General features: G+C 42.2%; 1 protein-coding gene across 2 annotated transcripts in view; it reads right to left on the reverse strand.

Moving 5' to 3' along the window:
* Positions 1-710: 710 nt before the first annotated feature.
* Positions 711-21,251, reverse strand: part of SLBP (stem-loop histone mRNA binding protein) — a gene marked incomplete at its 5' end in the record, with an annotated part of 25,046 nt that continues 4,505 nt past the window's right edge. Inside the window, 6 exon segments of one of the 2 annotated variants that reach the window (XM_014589495.1) lie at positions 711-1,676; positions 7,525-7,606; positions 11,457-11,606; positions 12,569-12,706; positions 13,012-13,071; positions 15,758-15,862. In XM_014589495.1, coding sequence (XP_014444981.1) covers positions 1,560-1,676; positions 7,525-7,606; positions 11,457-11,606; positions 12,569-12,706; positions 13,012-13,071; positions 15,758-15,862 — 652 coding nt within the window. 2 annotated transcript variants of the gene reach the window in all.

Here is a 21,251-nt window from a genome sequence, read left to right on the forward strand (position 1 = left end):
CGAGTCTCAGACCCAGTGGCTTGAAAAACACGCTAGGTGCCATTTGTGTGTGTGCCCACTTTAACGCCCAAATCCCGATGGGATGGAGAAGGCATTAAAGTGTGATCATATCCTGTGGGGGACTCTTTCTCTGGCAAGTGCACACACCTCCAGCAAATTTTTAAAAAATAATAGTCTTAGCTAGAGCATCCAATTCATTAGACTCCTCTATTTCCACCATCATGGAGGTAGCGGTCACGGAACTTGCTACGTAACAAGGACCCACGGTACTCCAAATTCCTGTCCTCCTTACCTTTGCACCAGCCCTCACTTGCAGTCTCTTCAAAGCTCAAGGCTTCTTTTAGACAGAAAAGGACACTGTCACCAGTTGCTGATGAATGGGCATCAGGTTTAGCTCTCTGGCTTTCTCGGTTTGGTCTGCCAGGCACACACTGGATGTGGCAGACTCTGGACGGTCATGATCAGGACCCCATGTCAGCTCCTCACTTATCAACAAGGTCCCCTTGCCCAGGCAGAACACACAGGGCCCAGAGCAGTCCCTGGCACTCAGCAACCACTCATGGGCACTGGTCACGGTGTTCTCTCACCACTGTGTGTTGCACTAGAGTGTCACAGGAGTGTGCTTTAGACATGAGGAAGACAGGTGCTGATTTGGCCCTCCAGACACAGTGGACAGAGAACCTATCTGGCAATGTCATGTACCAGTTAAAGAAGGTTCTTTTATTTTTATTTTCGCAATATCATTCCATACAAAAGCAATAGAAACATAAGTCTTAACAAGAAGTTTACAATTGAATATCTGAACTGAAAAATCTGTACACATTATCATTTACAGCAATTATACATGGTAAATTAACTGATTAAAAAAAAAAATTCTTTCCAAATCTCTGCTTCCTTAACTCTTGGAGTATTATAAGTAAAGAGCCTATCTAGTACTATTTACAAGTACCGAATTAAGACAGTGCAACTCACCTAAAAACCATTAATTTAACAGCTCAATGTAACATTTTTGACTATCCAGTATTCTGTATGAGGAAAAAACCCCATCTCACACATTAGTAAGAGGCCAAAATTAAGTTTCCATAAAAATATTAAAGACTTTATATTAATATAAAGTATCTGACTGAATATCTTGTCAGATACTTATAAGAAAATCTGACCTTAGACTGGTCCCACGAATATGTGGTTAAATCTAACACCATCCCATCTGACAGGTGGAAATTCGATGACTGAGTACTTGTGGAAAACCAGCTAAAGTATACTTGTCAGTTTAACTTGGAGGGTGGCAGGGATTAAACAATTAAGTTTGTTGAACGCTGCTTCAAGATCAATATTCTGTGGATTTTGCTCCATTTACAATTTAAAACATGCAAAACACACTCCTATACATAAAATTGTCTCTTAAGAAAATAAGGCAAGAATAACAATTTATCATAAAATAATAAGATATTAACAGAGAAACCATCCAGGTACAAATGCACAACACATGCTTGGCGCTTGGTCAGCCTTTCACCTAGCCAGAGGCAACTGTTTTCCTTGGTGGCCACCAGGTGGCACAGTTAGCTCATGGCCGAGAAGTCTTTCAAGGGTTCAGTTAAACAAGCTTCCAAATCAAACTCATCCTCCACTTGGCAGTCCACATGTCTGACTTTGGTGGGGGTACCAGAGTACACATCCTAGAAAACAGAAGCATAGGTCATGTCTATATTCATCAGACACACAGGATGCTGTCAGTGACTCTAAGCACAAGTCTGTTATCAAGGGTAGGTTCCTGTGCCTAAGACCAAGGCAGACCAAAAAAAAATTTTTTAAGAATTACTTATTTGGAACAGCAGTTAGCATAATGGCTATGTCGCTGGACTCCCACGTAGTTGACCGCGGTTTGCATCCTGGACCCGGTGGCTTAAAACTCACGCCAGGCGCATGTGCGTGCGTGCCCAAGATCCCGAGAGAATGGAGGAGAGGGGATTGTGGCATGGCCATCCCCCCTGGGGGGTGATTTCTCGCTTTCTGTCTCTCTGTCCGTCTGGCAAGCGCATGCACCCTATAGCAAACCTCCCCCCCCAAAAAATAGAATTATTTAATTTATCATTATTAATATTTTTAAAATTTTGCTACAGGGCACACATGCTCACTAGAGAGACAGAGAGAGGAGGAAAGTAAGAAAGCAAGCCGCCGGGTCTGGGACTCAAACTGCGGTCAGTCACATGGGAGTCTAGTGCTTCAACCACCCTGTTTACCTGCTGGTCCTGACAGGTCAATTATTACCAGTGAAGGTCACATGAATGTAGAAATACACAACTGAGAATCCAAAGTAATTAGCTAATTAAAATTCATGGAAGGTCAGTCTAAGTGAGTAAGAGAGCTGGATTCTGCATGGCTAACCAGTTCAAATCCCAGCTCAGGCAGCTTGAAAAACACACTGAGAGTTTGTACATCCATGCCTAAAATCCCAACAGGATGGAGAAATGGAGAAGGGACTGAGGAGTGGCCATGCCCCATGGGGGGAGGGCACTTTCTCCTCCTCCATCGGTCTCTGGTGAGCGCACACACCCTACAGGGGAAAAAAAATCATGGATAAAAAGCACCCCTGAAAACACAGGTACTCCCTATCCCTCCACTTAAGGGAATCACCTGAGATAATGAACAAGATGTATCTTCCACTTCCAACTGGGATGGATTCTAATACTGACACTACAAAGAGGGACCACACGTACTATTTACAAGACACTGTAAATTACAAATTTCATATGTGCACATGTTTTACCAGCACAAAAAGAATCCTAAAAGGCTAGACAAAACTATGACTAATAATAATGGCCATCTCAAGACAGAAAAGGACGGTGTTTAAGTTATTTCTAGGTTGTTTTAATGAACATGTTGTGCTTCTTTAATTTAAAAGATTTAATTGAAAGATCATACAATGAAATGTTAGATTTTACAAATTAGGGAATTAAAACTAATTTGAAACCTTATTTTTTTAAAAATATTAATTTGCAAGAGAGCATGTGCTCACCAGAGATACACAGAGACAGGAGAGGGAGAAAGCACTCCCTTGGAAATGGTCATGCTGCAAACTTTTCTCCATTTCTTTCTCCTTTTGGAATTCTGGGCACACATTCACATGTGCTGTGTATTTGTCAAGCCACGTCTCCGACTCAAACTACATGGTTCACTCACTTAACCACCAGGCATGGGCTAGCCCCGAAGCTCATATACCAATTAAAGGGCCGGTAGGTGGCATGGTAGCTAAGGGCACTGGACTTCCACATGGCCAATCACGGTTCAAGTCCTGAATCTGGTGGCTTGCGTTCTCATCCCCACACTCTGTTCCTCTCTGGTCAAATAAAGAAGAAAGGAAGGAAGGAAAGAAAGTTAAATAAAATAATTCTTAAAAAAAAAAAAAAAAGAAAAGAAAAAGAATTAACTGCCAGAAGATGTGTACAGTTGTGAGAGAAAAAAAGTACCCCTCATGGGATGCCACAATGCCCACAATGCCTTTTCCTCCATTTTCCCATGCTAGCAGGATTCCCAGACCAAAGTAATGTAGGCAGGAAATTTCCAGTATGGGATGTCGAGCTGATTAGAACACATTTGATATAGCAAATGAGAGGAAATCAGTGGGGCCCAGCCACATTTGATAGAGCCAATGAAATGAAAGCAATCAGTAGATATATTTAAAAAAAAAAAAAAATCAAGTTCAACCGACACTGCCTACATTAAATTACTGGGTCATCAGAAAAGTCATGATGTGCTTTTCTATGCAAAAATGCATCAAGACTTTTCCGACAATCCAGTATTACATAACCTTCACAGAATGTAACTGCTGGGGTCTTTTGGGTATGTCTCTGTCACACACGCTAGCACCTAGGTGTGTACTTTTGCTTTTACTTAATAAACTACCCTTTCCTTTTGCAATTGGCATGATTCATTCAATTTGTTGTCCAAACCACCAAAAATCTGGACATCGTCACAGAAGTTGTCCTGCAACAATATCCTCCCAGAAAGACATAGTCACACCTCAACCCTCTTTCCTCCAATTCTCCATCCCACTGGGATTTGGGGCTCACATACAAGCCCAGTGTGTTTCTTAATTCACCAGGGCCAGGACTTGAACCATAATCAGTCAAGTGGGATCCAGCACCCAAACTACTGCACTTAACCTTTATGCTATGGATGCCAGCCCTGCACACTACATGCATTCATCCATCTATCTTTAATTTGCTAGAGGGTATGTATGTTCTCCAAAGTGAGAGAGGGAAAGTAAGAAAGGATCCCCCAGTGAGGATAGCCATGCTGCAATCCTGTCTTCCATTCTCCTCTTGGGATTTTGGGCGCACGCACACATGCATCCTGCCTGTCTTTCAAGCCACTGTGTCAGCCACACAATCAGCCGTGTGGGATTTGGCCACCACTAGCTGATGCCTATATACTGCTTTTAATCTTTCAGGGTTTTTTAATTTTTTCTCAAAAAAAAAAAAATATATAGTCTTAAAATTGGCAAATGCAGGGAAATCTAGCCAAATAGCTTTCCCTTATTTAATAACAGTTAACTGATGATTACTATGCTAGCAATTCACTAGCACAAACTGTATATTGCTACAACTCAGTGCTAATGACAATGCATACATATTGTAGACACTGCATTCAGATAGGAAAGGCAGGGACCAGCAGATGACATCATAGTTACGTCACTGGACTCCCACATGGTTGACCACAGTTCAAGTCCCAGACCTGGCAGCTTAAAATTTATGCCGTGCAAGTGTGCATGCACGCTCAGAACCCGAGAATGAGAAGGGACTGTCGTGTGGTCACCCCCCACCAGGGGGTGATTTCTCGCTTTCCGTTTGTCTCTCCAGCAAGTGCACACACCCTATTGCAAAAATCTGTCTCTTAAAAAGATGGAGGGGACCAGCAGGTAGCAGGGTGGTTAAGGTGCTGGACACTCCCACATGGCTGACCATGGTTCAAATCCCAGACCTGGTGGCTTGCTTTCTCACTTTCCTGTCTCTCTCTGTATCTCTCTCTCGTTTTCTAGTCAAATTAAAATAAATGAATGAATAAATAAATTTAAAAAATAAGAACTGTATCTTAAAAAAAATAAAAGATGAAAAGGGCCATTAGATTTTTTTTTTTTTTGAGAGAGATTTTTGCTGTAGGGTGCTCACTGGAGACACACAGAAAGACAGAACGCAAGAAATCACCTACCAGGAACCAGCAGTTAGCGTAATGGCTATGTCGCTGGACTCCCACGTAGTCGACCGCTGTTCGCGTCCCGGACCCAGTGGCTTAAAACTCATGCTGGGCACGTGTGCGTGCGTGCCCAAGATCCCGAGAGAAGAATAGAGGAGAAGGGATTGCGGCATGACCATCCCCCCGGGGGGTGATTTCTTGCTTTCTGTCTCTATGTCTCTGTCTGTCTGGCGAGTGCACGCGCCCTATAGCAAAAATCTCTCCCAAAAAAAAAACCAAAACAAAACCACAAAATCACCTACCAAGATTCTGGACACACACACACACACACACACACACACACACACACACGTGCCTGCTGTGAATTTCAAGCCACCAAGTCTAGGACTCAAACCACATTCTATGTAACCATTAAGATATCTGCTAGTCCCAAGGCCATTTGCTTTCTTTGTTCTTTTTTAAAGATTTTATTGGGGACCAGCAAGTGGCGTGGTGGTTAAGGTGCTGGACACTCCCACATGGCTGACTGTGGTTTGAGTCCCGCATCTGGCGGCTTGCTTTCCCACTTTTCCTATGCTCGCTCTCTCTCTCTCTCTCTCTGGTCAAATTAAAAGAATCAACAAATAAAATTGAATAAACAATTCTTTAAGAAAAAAAAAAGTTTTATTTTATTTATTTATTCATTTATTTTTATTTTTATTTGACCAGAGAGGGACAGAGCAAGAGAGAGAGAGAAAGCAAGAAAGCAAGCCACCAGGTCCAGGACTTGAACCACAAGTGGCCATGTGGGAGTCTACCTCCCTCAACCACCAAGCCACCTGCTGGCCTAGACCATTTACTTTCAAATGGAAATGATGGAACTGATTAGGTAGAAAGAACCAAGAAACCTATATTTAGACAAAAACCTAAGAACATAATTTTTTAAAATTTTTTTCTTTTTCTAAAAAATATAATTATTTATTTAATTTTTATTTATTCATTCTTTTACTTTAATTAGACCAGAGAGAGAGACACACACACACAGAGACAGAGGAAAATTTTTTTCTTTTTTTTTTGGAGAGGTTTTTGTTATAGGGCGCGAGCGCTCGCCAGAGACAGGAAGCAAGAAATCACCCCCCAGGGGCAATGGCCATGTCGCAATCCCTTCTCCTCCATTCTCCTCTCGTGATCTTGGGCACGCATCCACACATGCCCAGAATGAGTTTAAGCCACCGGGTCTGGGACTCAAACTGCGGTTGACTACGTAGGAGTCCAGCGTAGTCATTACACTAACTGCTAGTCCCCAGAACACAATTTTTTTAAGGAGTTATTTATTTGACTTTATTATCATCATTATTATTATTATGGAAAGGTTTTTGCTATAGGGTGCATGCTCTCACCAGAAAGAGACAGACAGAAAGCAAGAAATTAGCCCACGGGGCAATGGCCATGCCACAATCCCTTCTCCTCCTTTCTCCTCTTGGGATCTTGGGCATTCACACACGTGCCCGGGATGAGTTTAAGCCTCCGAGTCCAGGACTCAAACTATAGTCGACTACATGGGAGCCCAGTGATATAGCCATTATGCCAACTGCTGGTCCCGACATCATTACTTTTTGATTTGACTGGAGAGACAGAGAGGGAGGAAGGGAAAGTGAGAAAAAGCAAGCCACCAGATTGGGAACTCAGACCACAGTCAGCCATGTGGAAGTCCAGCACCTTAACCACAACACCATCTGCTGGCTCCAGAACTCAATCTTAAGATCAATTGTGGAGGGCAGCAGATGGTGTAGTAGTTAAGGTGCTGAACTTCCACATGGCCAACTGCAGTTTAAATCCTAGACCCAGTGTCTTGAAACTCATGCCAGGTCCAAGTGCATACATGCCCAAAATTCCCAAAAGAATGGAGAAAGGATTGTGCTGTGACTATTCCCCCCAGGGAGTAATTTCTCACTTTCTCTCTCTCTCCGTTGCTCTCTCTCTCTCTCCAGGGAGCACACACACCCTTGTAGCCAAAATCTCTCTTAAAAAAACAAAAAGAAAAAGAAAAGACCAAGTCTGATATTTCAATGGTGGAAATATGGTAAGTAGTATCAGATTCAGGGGCCAGCAGGTGGTATAGTGATTAAGGGAGCTAGACTCCCACATGGCTGACTGCAGTTCAAGTCCTGGACCTGGTGGCTTTCTATCTCTCTGTCCCTCTTGGTCAAATTAAAAAATATATAAAATAATTGTTATTTTAAAAAAGTACAAGATTTAAACTTCAACTCAAATTTCAGTTTCTAAAGCAGACAATATTGTCAACAATTCTCCTGAAACAAGAAACCTGAAAAATTCAAAGGAAATACTTACAAAGTTATCCTGTGAGCTTGTCTGGGACTCGGAGCTGCTTTCTGCAGACTCGGTTTCCATTTCCCCGAGGTCTACAGGGTGTCTGTGAAATGAAATCCAACAAGCATTGTCAGTCACAAGCTTAACAAAGCAGGAGACACAGTGCTCAAATCTGTCCACTAAAAACAAACCCCACAAGGTGCTGCCACAAGAAACTGACAGTGCCCTTAATGAAGACTCCTGAAAGGCCAGTTTTCAGTGACTTCCAATTTGTCATACTCAAACCTTGCCTCATCAATCCATAGAAAGTTGACAATTACACAAATGAAAAGATCTACCTAGCTCACAGCACACCACAAATCAACCCATTCCTGACAGCTGAGATTATTTACACACCCACAAGAATCCTCATCAAAAAGCAGTAATAACAAGACCAATTTTCAGAAGAGGGGGAATGAACACTGAAAGAAACTATACTATACGTTTTCATCAACTTTTTTTTAAAAAATATATTGTATTTAAATGTATTTACTTACTCATTTTAATGTGACCAGAGAGGGATGGGGGGAAGAGGGGAGCAAAAAAGCAAGCCACCAGGTCTGGGACTCCAACTGCAGTCAGTCATATGCGAGTCCAGTGCCCTTAACCACCATACCACCTGCTGGCCTCAACTTTCTTTTTTAAGAGACTTTCATTACAGGGCACATGCACTCATCAGAGAGGCAGAGAGACAGAAAGGCAGAAATCACACCCCAGTGGGGATGGCCATGCCACAATCCCTTCTCTTCCATTCTCTTGGGTTTTTGCTATAGGGCACGTGTGCTCGCCAGAAAGACAGAGACAGACAAGGAGACAGAAAGTAAGAAATCACCCCCCAGGGGGGGATGGCCATACTGCAATCCCTTTCTCCTCCATTCTCTTCTCAGGATTCTGGGCGCACACATACACGCACATAAGCACAGTATGAGTTGAAGCTACCAGGTCCAGGACTCAAACCACGGTCGACTACATGGGAGTCCAGCAACATAGCCATTACGCCAACTGCTGGTCCCAACTTTTTTTTCTCCTTAAGTTTTTGCTATAGCGCACCTGTGCTTGCCAGAGAGAAAGAGAAAAGTGAGAAACCACCCCTCAGAGGGGAATGGCCAGGCTGCAATCCCTTCTCTGTCCTCCTCTTAGGATTTTGGGCACCCATATACACACCCCCAGCATGATTTTCAAGCCACCAGGCCAGGGACTCAAATCGAACAGTCAATCGTGAGGAATCCAGCTGCCTTAATCTCCACTCCACCTGCTGGCCCCCCCCTGAAATCTTTTTAAACATATCCATTTTTAATATATTTCCCAGCACAAAGAAGAAACTCAAAATATCTTTTGATGAAGGCCAGCAGGTAGAGTAGCGGTTGAGGCACTGAACTCCAATGAGGCTGATCGTGGTTTGAGTTCCAGACTTGGCAGCTTGCTTTCTCACTTTCTCTTTCTCTAGTGAGTGCAATTGCCCTACGGCATATTTAAAAATAATAATACATTTTTTAAAAGAATTATTTATTTATTCATTTTTATTTTAGTTTGACCAGAGAGACACACAAAAAGAGAGAAAGAAGAAAGAAACAAAGCAAGCCACCAGGTCCGGGACTCGAACCATGGTTGGTCATGTGGGAATGTCCAGCATCCCAACCACTACACCATCTGCTGGTCCCCAATAATAATAAAATAAAAAAAAATTTTTTTTAGAGAAATTTTTGCTATAGGGCACATGCACTCGCCAGAGAGACAGAGAAAAAGAGAGAGACAGTAAGAAACCACCCCCCAGTGGGGATGGCCATGCTGTAATCCCTTCCCCTCCATTCTTCTCTCAGGATTTTGGGCATGTGTGCGCGTGTGCGTGCACGCACACACACACATGCCTGTATAAGCCACTGGTCCAGGACTTGAATCTGGTCGACTACGTAGAAGTCCAGTGACATAATTTCACCATCTGCTGGTCCCAATTTTGTATTTTTTCTTTTTTAAAGACAATGCCATTTTCTTTAATTTTATTTATTTATTGTTATTCTCTGGTTTGACTAGAGAAAGAGAGAAAAGGGGAGAATGGGAGAGCAAGCTGCCAGATCTGGGACTTGAGCCTCAGTAGACCTGTGGCAGTCCAATGCCTTAACTACCACGCCACCTGCCAATTTTTTTAATTTTTAAGTATAATTTTTGGTGAATAAACTTTTCTCTGTGGTAAAGAGGGGCTCAGTACCAGAGGGGAGCAGAGAAGAAATACCACAGAGGGGGGCAAGCATAAGTCCACTCTCTATTTGGGTCAGAGAGTAAAAGTTCAGGCCCGGAATATTTTCAATTACGTACACATTTAAAAGTCAATGGGCCAGTAGGTGGTGTAGAGGTTAAGGTGGCTGGACCCCACATGGCTGACTACGCAGTTTGAGTTCCAGTCCTGGAGGCTTTAAAAAAACATGCCAAGAGCAGGTATGTGTAAACCAAAACCCTGAGAGGAGAATGGAGGATAAGGGATTACGGTGTGGCTGTCCTCCCTGCGGAGTGCTTTTTCACTTTCCCTTTCTCTTTATCTCTCCAGCAAACACACAAACTTTATAGCAAACTATTTAAAAAAAAAAAAGGGGGGGGTTATAAAAGCACTCTTTAATTAAAATAAGACCTTTCTCACAGTTCTACAAAAATGACTCAAATACTTTAGGATTGGTTACTGTCTCTCTCTTTTCTTTTTTTTAAGATTTTTTTTTTTGGGGGGGGGGGGGAACCAGCAGTTAGCGTAATGGCTATGTTGCTGGACTCCCACGTAGTTGACCACGGTTCACGTCCTGGACCCGGTGGCTTAAAACTCACGCCAGGCGCGTGTGCATGCATGCCCAAGATCCCGAGAGGAGAATGGAGAAGGGATTGCAGCGTGACCAGCCCCTCTGGGGGGTGATTTCTCACTTTCTGTCTCTATGTTTCTCTCTGTCTGGCGAGCGCATGCGCCCTATAGCAAAAACCTCTCCAAAAAAAAAAAAAAAAAGATTTATTTTATTTTTATTCGTGAACACACGTACACTATAGCTAAACTGAGGAAGAAAAAAAAGTAAATTTAGTCCCAGGAAGCAAACTCCTCCCCCTCTAACCCCATCCTACCTAGTTTTCTTTTTTTTAATTTTTTGCCCACCCCCCCCTTTTGAGAGGTTTTTGCTATAGGGCGCATGCATTTGCCAGAAAGACAGAGACAGAAAGCGAGAAATCACCCCCAGGGGGGGATGGTCATGCTGCAATCCCTTCTCCTCCAGTCTCCTCTCAGGATCTTGGGCACGTGCACATACACGCCCACTGTGAGTTTAAGTCACCATATCCAGGATTTGAACCATGGTTGGCTACATGGGAGTCCAGTGACATAGCCATTATGCCAACTGCTGGTCCCCCTGTCTAGTTTTCTATGCAGAGAAAGCTGACAGGAGGCTCTGACAGTTAGCCACTCTACACTCTGAAAACTCCCAGGGGAACTCAATATCATAATAACCCAACATACAAGTGATATTCTATTTTAGCCACTGTACCAACCAAAGAAACAGAAAACAAGAATGCAGTAAGGGGTCCAGCAGGTGGCATGGTTATTAAAGACACTGGTCTCCCACATGGCAGACTGCAGTTCAAGTCTCAGAACTGGCAGCTTACTTTCTCATTTTTCCTCTTTCTCTGGTCAAATTGAAAAATAAATAAATAAATAACAATAATAAATACAGTTAAATTTCCAAAATTCTTTTGTTAAAAGATTTTTTAATTTAACTTTATTTATTTTAATTTGACCAGAGAGGCACAGAGTGAGACAGAGAAAGGGCAAGTGAGAAAGTAAGCCAGAGTCTGGGACTCTCTGGGGTTCAGTGCCCTTAACCACCACACCATCTACCCCCGTCCCCCACCAAAATTCTTAAAAAAAAAAAGAATGCAGTAAGACATACATTTCTTGTAAATCACATCCTTCTTCAGCTGGAGGATCCCAAAAATGCAGAGCCACCTTCCAGAGTTTGATTTGCTGGTCCCATGACCGTCGACTATACTTCTTAAATTTGTTGGGGGTTTTGGGATGAATGCCAGGTTGTCGAAGGTGTCTACAGTAAAGAGCAAGGTTACTTTAACACATGCTATCAGATTTACACATTAGTTTGAAGATTAACCCAAATTTGAGTTTAGCATTAATTAAAAGAAATTATAAATCGACTAAGATTATATAAAACAAGCAAAAAAAATGTATCAAAAGCCAGTTTTTGAATCTTACTATTCTATTGTAATCTATGTTCTAGAAAAGTAAATTTTAACCTCAATCCTGCGAAAAAGTTCATAAAAATTCAAATATTTTTTGTATACCTATGTCTGTATGTTCAAGGAAGCAAGATAGACAGGAGCACGCTGCTCACAAGAAAAAGGACATCAGTTTTTCTCTAATTAGATATTTAACCTGAACTTAATAAAGTTATTTAACTTGGGATCAGCAGATGGTATAATAGCTACGTTACTGGACTCCCATGTAGTCAACTGTGGTTTGAGTCCCAGACCCGGTGGCTTAAACTCACGCTAGGCACGTGTAGAATGGAAGAGCAGGGATTGTGGTGTGACCATCTCCCCCTAGGGGGTGATTTCTCGCTTTCTGTTTCTGTCTCTTGTCTTTCTGGCAAGTGCATGCACCCTAAAGCTAAAACCTCTCCAAAAATAAATAAATAAATAAATAAAATGAAGTTATTTAACTTTATTTTTTTCTATCATGAGGAAAAAATTTACGTGTGTATTACGTATGTATATGTCCATGTATGATTGCTGAGTCCTGAGAAATGAAACGTTATCTAAAATGTGAAATTATGAAAATGATTTTCACATTTCCATGCCCTTGGTTTTTCTGTTGCCAACCCACTGTTTATTTAAATCATTAAGCTCCTAAGAGTCACTAATAAATCGTTCTTAGTTCTTAACACGTGTCAGTCATTCCCAGGATCAGATTTACTATCTAATCTTGGCAACTTATTAGAACAGCAATGCATGTGTGTCTTGTTCAGAAGACATGCCAATGAGACACCACCTTGGGACTTCTTTAATATAGCGGTCATAGGCGATAGTGTTCTTTCCATAGTTGATCTGCTTCTGTCTTCTCATCAAGACACTTTCATCTGTCTCTAAGTCAGCTGGCACTGCAGATACAGACTCCTTTGAATCAGAACTAAAAAAAATGAGAAAGATAAATGGAACAAGTGTTGCAATTAAAAGCACTGATAAGCTGAGCCAAGAAAATATTGAAATGTAATCATGAAATGCTCATCCTCCAGATTCCAAATTACATTAATCTTAGAACAATGGTCCAGAATCTTTATATATATGGGAATTTAGTACACAACAGATGATAATTCAAATTAGTAAAGACTAATCAATAAATGTTATTGGGACAATCAGCATTTCTCAGTTCCAATTTTTATTAAGAAGTCGCAGGTCTATCAAAATAGAAAAGAAACTTTACACAGCATTTACCTTCCCGATGATGATTTTCTCTCTCTTCCAAAGTCATTTATGAGAAGTTTTCTTTTATACCTGAGAGCAAAATAAATATTGCTGTTTTTAAAAGAGTATAAAAACTTGAAATTTGGGACCAGCAGATGGTGTGGTGGTTAAGGTGCTGTACACTCCCATATGGCCAATGATGGTTCAAGTCCCGGACTTGGTAGCTTGCTTTCTCACTTTCCCTCTCTCTCACTCTGTGTCTCTCTCTGGTCAAACTAAAAATAAATGAATGAATAAAATAAATAAATAAATAAACTTGACATTTAATACTTGTATTTTTTCCTTTTAAATTTATTTTACTCATGATAGTACATGCATGTAAGAGAGAGAAAATGAGAGAGAAGTACCCTCAACAGGGTCTTATCACACCAAGATTCCTTTTCCCCAGCCCTCTAGCTCTTCAGGATCTTTGGCTTGCACAGGCATATTTTCAGGCCAACCTAGGGACTAACCATGGTCAACCTTATGGCTTCCAGCACTGCAGTTCAGTTTGCCACTGACTGTATCTCCAGGCTGAGCCAACACACTTAATGCTTTTAGAGCTAAAAGCCACCAGAAATAGTCTTCCAGAGCAGCACTGTCTGGGTAAGAACATGTTACTTCCTTAATTATCAACCTCCTTTAATTAATTATGATTTTATAAAACAAAGGTTACTTGTCCAGATCATATAAAAGCCTATGCTGAAAGCTGATCAATTGAGAAAACTCTACCTTGAAACTCCCAGACCCATCATCCTATGGAATACAGAGATCCCATAGGCAAAAAGAAACCCTTACTTCACAGTTTCAGTTTAAGGACTGAGATAAAAACATCAAAACTTACATTCCCAAAACTCAATGGCCTTCTGAAGGTGGGGAAAAAAAAAAAAGTATTAAGTGGAAATTAAAAGTTTGTATGTTTTAGGTTTTTGCCATAGGGCACATGTACTCACCGAAGAGCCAGAGAAGGGTGAACTCACTCCCCAGGAGGATTGGCCACACTACAATTCCTTCTCTCCCATTCTCTTCTTGGGATTTTGGACACACACGTGCACAGTGTGATGCTTAAACCACCAGTCTCAGCTTCAAACCCCTTTCAACCATGTGGGAATCTAGTGCCTTAAGTATCATGCCACCTACTGTCCTGGAAAGTATTTATTTATCTTTAAAAGAATTCTTTTAACTTTATTTACTTAGTTTGAGAGAGAGAAAGTAAGAAAGCAAACTGCCAGGTCGAGGACTTGAATCACAGTTGGCCATGTGGGACTCCAGAGTCCTTAACCCCCAAGCCACCTGCTAGCCCCTAAGTTTTTATTTCTGGAACCAGCAGATGGCGTAATGGTTACGTCACTGGACCCCCACATAGCCAACCATGATTCAAGTGCCGGCAGACCCAGAACCTTTAAACTCACACCGGTGTGTGTGTGCCCAAGATCCTGAGAGGAGAAGGGATTATGCTGTGGCTATCCCCCCGAGGGTGATTTCTCGCTCTCTGTCCAGCAAGTGTATGCACACTATAGCAAAAATCTCTCTGAGAAAAAAGTTTTTATTTTTAAATGATCACTATTACTTCCTAACAGGACATGTGTATCTGTTTGTTTGGCACTGCACAGTTCTCCAATCTCAGAAACTAAATGCTACCCCTTTAACCTCATTCCCTAAGAAATTCAGGTCTATGCTTTCTATCACACTATCTAAAAAAAAAAACCAAAAACCTGGCTTTGCAAAAATGCTATGACATCAAAAGAAGCTTTCATTTGAGCCTAAGAGCCTAAGAAATTCCTCAAGCAGTAATTCATGCACCTATCTAAAAGATGTCATGTAAACAAAAGAAAAAAAAAACATTGAGGCTGGCAGGTGGCACGGTGGTTAAGGACATTGGACTCCCACATGGCTGACCACTGTTCATGTCCTGGACCTGGCGGCCTGTGGCTTTCTCTCTCTCTCTCTCTCTCTGTCCCTCTCTGGTCAAATTAAAATAAATATATAAATTTTAAAAATTTCACTAAAAATAATTCTTAAAAAACAATAACAAAAATGTCTTGCACCATTGTGTTTCCTTCCAAAAGCTAAAATCCTCATTTGCTGTGGTGTCCAATGCATCCCACCTGGCCACCAGCAGGTAACAAAATAATTGATCTATGTATCTACAACAGCACTGGTTATGTGCCATCCCTGTGACGACTGAGAAACTAGTCCCACAAATCATTTCTGAGAGGCTTCATTGTTCCCGGTACCCTAGATGAGAAAGGCTGGTTTTTGGTATGACTAAAAGACATCTCCAAATTCTCAGCTTGCCCTTTTGGAGGCCAAATTACCCAGGTGATTCCATCAGAAAGGGAGAGATCAACAGAGCAACCTAAAGTTATCCAATACTGTGCTCTGTATGCAAACAAGTTTTCAGACGCTTCCCTCAGGTAACACACATCCTCTACAGCAAAAACTGAAAAACCCACTCAAAACATTTTACCCATACCTATCAACTCCCAGTCTGTTTTCATTTTTATTTTTTTCAAAACAGACAGGTACCCTCAATGGGTTCTCACCACCCCATGATCCTTCCGCCAGCCTTTTAGACAGCCAGATAACAGACACTTCTGGCACATTCAGGCCTTTCTGAAATGAAGACAATGATGCTACCGGGCTGCAGACTGGACATTTGAGAACCACCACTCTAATTTAATATGTAACTGAAAACACCACAGAATAATACTTCAAAGTTGTCCAAAACATATACCTTGCTATTTCTTTGTTAACTCTGGTCCTCATTTCATCTTCTTCAACTGCACTTGCCCAGTCTGAACATCTAGAACGAGGCTTAGGGCCTTCAGGAGTTGTAAAGCTGCAATGAAATGAAAATGTACATTTGAACTGAAATGCGTACTTTCAGTTTCATTTCAAACTGCATCTCAGGAAATATTCAGAGACTGTCTGGCAGAATGTCAAAGGAACAGGCTTTGGAGCTGACCCAGATTTGAGAGAATCTGCTCTGCATGCACTAGTTTACTGAATTTGGGTAATACTCTTAAAGCCTTTCTAGGCTTCATTCATTAATCAACTTCTGCCTATCCACCCAGGGTAGGCATTGGCTAATTCGCGAAGATACAGTTCACTGAGAGAAGGCAGGCAGTCAGTCAGAGTCAAGAAGAGTTCACATTCTTTAATATGCAAAATAAGAAGCTATTTTCCCAAGACTTGTGAAAAAGATTTCATAGAGCCAGCCAGGTGGAGTGGTGGTTAAAGTGGCTGGATCCCACAAGGCCAATTGTGTGGTTGGAGGCCCAGACCCTGTAGCTTGAAAAAACATGCCAGACGCCCATACATGGGTGCCCAAAATCCCAAGAGGAAAGTGGAGGAAATGGGACTGTAGTGCGGTCGTTGTCCCGCCCCTTCTCATTTTCTAACTCTCCCTCTCTCTCTTCAGTGAGTGCATGTGCCCTACAGCAAACGAAACAAGATTTCATATAACAAACTCTTGGTGCTAAGCACAATGACCAGCACACATGAGGAACCTAATATGTTGCTATTTACCTTTTAGATACATGTAATCAAAAATTCAAAATATACAGGGGACTTCAAAAAGTTCATGGAACACAGAATTAAAGCACAATTCATTTTGGAGCAAATAAAACTTCAATCCATGCAGTTTTTCCATAATATGCATTTGCCATGAATGTCTTGAAAATTTCTATTACATCTTCCAAAATTAAAATGTATGTGTGTGTTGGGACCAACAGATGGTCTAATGGTTATATCACTGTACTCCCACATAGTTGACTACAGGTCGAGTCCCAGCCCAGCGGCTTAAAACTCATGCTAGGCACGTGTGAGTGCATGCCCAAAATCCCAAGAGGAGAATGGAGAAGAGACTGCAGCATGGTCTCCCCCCCTGGGAGGTGATCTCTTGCTTTCTGACTCTCTCTTTCACTCTTTCTTACTCTCTCTTACTCTCTCTCTCTCTCAGGTGAGCGCACGTGCCCTATAGCAAAAACCTCTTTCAGGAAAAAAAAAAAAAGGAATAAATATATGTGTGTGGAGGTATCTACTTGTCGGAGTCCTTACAACATTAGGACTTCATTTACTGTTTTTATTTATAAAACCTCGTTCAGGAAAAAAAAAAAAAGGAATAAATATATGTGTGTGGAGGTATCTACTTGTCGGAGTCCTTACAACATTAGGACTTCATTTACTGTTTTTATTTATTTATTTATAAATTTTCTATAGGGCACATGTTCTCATTGAGACAGAAACAAAGATAGGAAAAGTAAGAAAGCATCCCCCAAGGCGGATGGCCACACTGCAATCCCATCTCCTTCATTCTCTTGGGATTTTGGACATGCACACAGATGCACCCAGCATGTCTTTCAAACTACTGAGTCCAGAACTCAAACTGCAGTTAGCTATGTGAGATCAAGCTGCCTTAACCACCACAACCCCAGCTGGCCATTTTTTTTTTTTTTTTTAAATAAACCAGAGGACACATGTACTTGCCAGAAAGAGCACACACTCCCATGTGAGGTGTGATCACACTGTTGTAATCAAGCACACATATCCAGCCACCAAGGTCAACATTCGAACCACTGATCGGCCATGTAGGATCCACCTCCCTTACCGCCAGGCTATGACTTATTTTATTGTTAAAGATATGCCCTAAAAAAAAAAAAAAAAAAAAAAAAAAGATATGCCCTACAGTTGAGTTCAATCTAACCTGGAGCTGAATTCTAACTTGAGCTCACAGAAATTTTTAGTCAGAATTAGGCAACTTGAAAACTTAAGGCTTAATGTCAAAACTTCTGGCAGCTGGAACCAGCAGTTAGCATAATGGCTATGTCGCTGGACTCCCACGTATTTGACCGCGGTTCAAGTCTCGGACCCGGTGGCTTAAAACTCACACCGGGCGCGTGTGCACGCGTGCCCAAGATCCCGAGAGGAGAATGGAGGAGAAGGGATTGCAGCATGGCCATCCCCTCTGGGGGGTGATTTCTCGCTTTCTATCTCTCTGTCTGTCTCTGTCTGTCCGGCAAGTGCATGCCCCCTATAGCAAAAACCTCTCAAAAAAAAAACAAAAACAAAAAAACAAAAAAAACCCTAAACTTCTGGCAGCTGGAATTGTTGGTAAGTCTGCAAGAGATTAGCTGTGTGAATAACTTTTTAAAATTTTTCCTCTCCATTTTTATTTTCCTTTTAAGACAAGGTCTTGGGACCACCAGGTAGTGTAGTGGCTAAGGTACTAGACTCCCACGTGGTCAACCGCGGTTTGAGTCCCGGATCTGGCAGCTTAAAACATGCTAGGCCATATGCATGCATACATGCCTAAAATTCCAAGAGGAGAATGGAGAAGGGATTGCAGCATAACCAAATGCCCATGGAGTGATTTCTTGATTTCTGTCTCTGTCTTTCAAGCCACCAGAGCTGGGATTTGAACTGTGGTTAGTCATGAAGGATCCAGGCTCCCTTAATCACTAGGCTAAAAGCCAGCCCCTTAAATTCGATTTCTATAAGTAAATTTCCATATTTTAAAAATGGTTAGAAAGCCTGAAATCAAATTAGGTATTTAACTGAAAGTTAACCCAACATGACACATTATGCTACACCTCAGGAAAATTATATTCACAATCTACCCTATGTTAGGACAACAAAGCCTATTTTGCATCTCAAGCTAACCCCTTGTAAAGGGATCACATCTTACCCTAACCTATCAGCAATCAACCCCATGGGACCAGCAGTTAGCATAATAGCTATGTCGTTAAGACTCCCACATAGTTGACCGCGGTTCAAGTCCCAGGTCAGGTGGTTTAAAACTCATGCCAGGCACGCGTGCGTGCGTGCCCAAGATCCCGAGAGGAGAATGGAGGAGAAGGGACTGTGGCGTGGCCATCCCCCCTGGGGGGTGATTTCTCGCTTTCTATCTCTGTCTTTCTGGCAAGTGCACGTGCCCTATAGCAAAAACCTCCCCCCCCCCCAAATTTTTTTTCATTGAACTTTATTTCTTTATTTTAATTTGACCAGAGAGGGACAGACTAAGAAAGCAAGCCACCAGTCCATGTCACCTGCTGGCCCCGCCAACATATTTTCCAAGCTCCCAGGCAGCAGCCATGAACTGCATGGGGCCAACCATATTGGACTTAGCTCCCTTACCCACCAGGCTGTGGGACTAGGATTTAGTCTGCTATTAAAGATACTCCCTACAGTTGGGCTAAACCTTACTCAAGGAGCTCAGTTCTCTTTGCCCCAAAATGCTGTTTGCCTCGTGTGCAGGATCTAGAGGCACCTGACAAGTAAAGCCAGCTACATCTCCATAGGTGTAGGGGGTTGGTTTTTTGGGGTTTTCTTTTTGAGAGGTTTTTGCTATAGGGCGCATGCACTCGTCAGACAGAGAGACAGAAAGCGAGAAATCACCCCTCAGGAGGGATGGCCACGCTGCAATCCCTTCTCCATTCTCCTCTCGGGATCTTGGGCATGCAAGCACACATGCCCGCCACCGGGTCCGGTACTCGAATTGTGGTCGGCTACATGGGAGTTCAGCAACATAGCCATTACACTAATTGCTGGTCCAAAAAAAAAAAAAAAAAAAAAAAAAAATCTTAAAAAAAGAAAAAAAAATAAAAGTTAGCAGGGTGGTTAAAGGCACTGGACTCTGACATGGCTGATCACAGTTCGAGTCCTGGACCTGGTGGCTTGCTTTCCTCACTCCCCCTCCCCTGCATCCCTTATGTTCAAATTAAAACAATAATAAAATTAAATAAATATTTATTTTTTAAAATTTTTTGAGAGATATTTTTGCCATAGGGCACTACACTCACCTAATAGACAGAGAGAGACAAAGAGACAGAAAGCAAAGAAATCACCCTCCCACGGGGGGGACATGCCACAATCCCCTCTCTTCTATTTTCCTGGGATTCTGGGCACACATGCACACCCAACGTGAATTTCAAGCTGCCAGGTCAAACCACTGTTCACTATGTGGGAATCCAGCAATGTAACCACTACACCATCTGCTGATTCTTAGATAAATAATTCTTTTAAAAAAAAAAATTAAAGAAAAATATGTTGGGTGTGGTGCATGCATACACAAAATCCCAATAGGATGAAGACAGGGAAGAAGGGATTGCAACATGACCACGCCCCACATCCTGCTATTTGGGAGGAATGAGGAGACCACATGGATGACTGGTGAGATAAGAGAGGCACCTATCCAGATACTAAGTAGCCTTCCAGAGTACTATAAGGGTTTAACATTTTTAAAAACTTTGCTTTAAGGTACATGCACTCCTGCAAAAGACATGGGGTAAGAAAACACCCCCAGAGAGGATGTCTATGTCACAATTGCTTTTCCCCCCGTATCCCTCTTAGGATTTGGGAGACACACACACACAAATACATGCTCCAACAGAACAGCTAGCCATGTAAAACCTAGCTGCCTTAACCACCAAATCACTGGCTTGTCCGGAATTAACATTATATCAGCCAAATGAGACTACTGGAGGCTTCAAAGCTTGACCTCAAAGTTCAGATTTGATTATTCCTCTTCACCTCTAGTCCTGAGGCCTTTCTTGCACTCCCATCTCTAGTCTCAGGTCTTTAAATATCATTTGTATGATAACCACATTTGTGCCTGACATGGACTTTCCACCTAGACTCCAAAATCCAATTACCTTCTTGACATCTTCCCTTGCCCATTCAAGAAATTTCTCAAGTCTAACAACTGATTCCCTCCCCATGCCAGGTCTGCCAACCCCACCTTCTTCATCTGGGCTATGGTGTTACAATCAACACAGGCTTTCAGGCCTAAAGGCTTGGTCATCCTTGACTCTTATTTCCTCCTGTGCCCAACCTATCAGCAAGTCTCACAGGTTCTATCTTCAAAAGTACACTGAACGAGACCAGCAGTTAGCGTAATGGCTATGTCGCTGGACTCCCACGTAGTCAACCACGGTTCACGTCCTGGACCCAGTGGCTTAAAATTCACGCCAGGCACGTGTGCGTGCGTGCCCAAGATCCCGAGAGAACGGAGGAGAGGGGATTGCGGCGTGGCCATCCTCCGGGGGGGTGATGTCTTGCTTTCTGTCTCTCTCTGTCTGGCAAGTGCAGGCGCCCTATAGCAAAAACCTCTTAAAAAAAAAAAAAAAAAAGTACACTGAGCCACACAATTCTTACTACCTTCGCTGTTCTATATGGGTCAAGTCACCATGCTCTTCCACCTATATGGAGCAATAGCCACTCCCACTCTT

The sequence above is a fragment of the Tupaia chinensis genome, unplaced genomic scaffold (assembly GCF_000334495.1).
Source record: "Tupaia chinensis unplaced genomic scaffold, TupChi_1.0 Scaffold000360_1, whole genome shotgun sequence".
Taxonomy (NCBI): domain Eukaryota; kingdom Metazoa; phylum Chordata; class Mammalia; order Scandentia; family Tupaiidae; genus Tupaia; species Tupaia belangeri.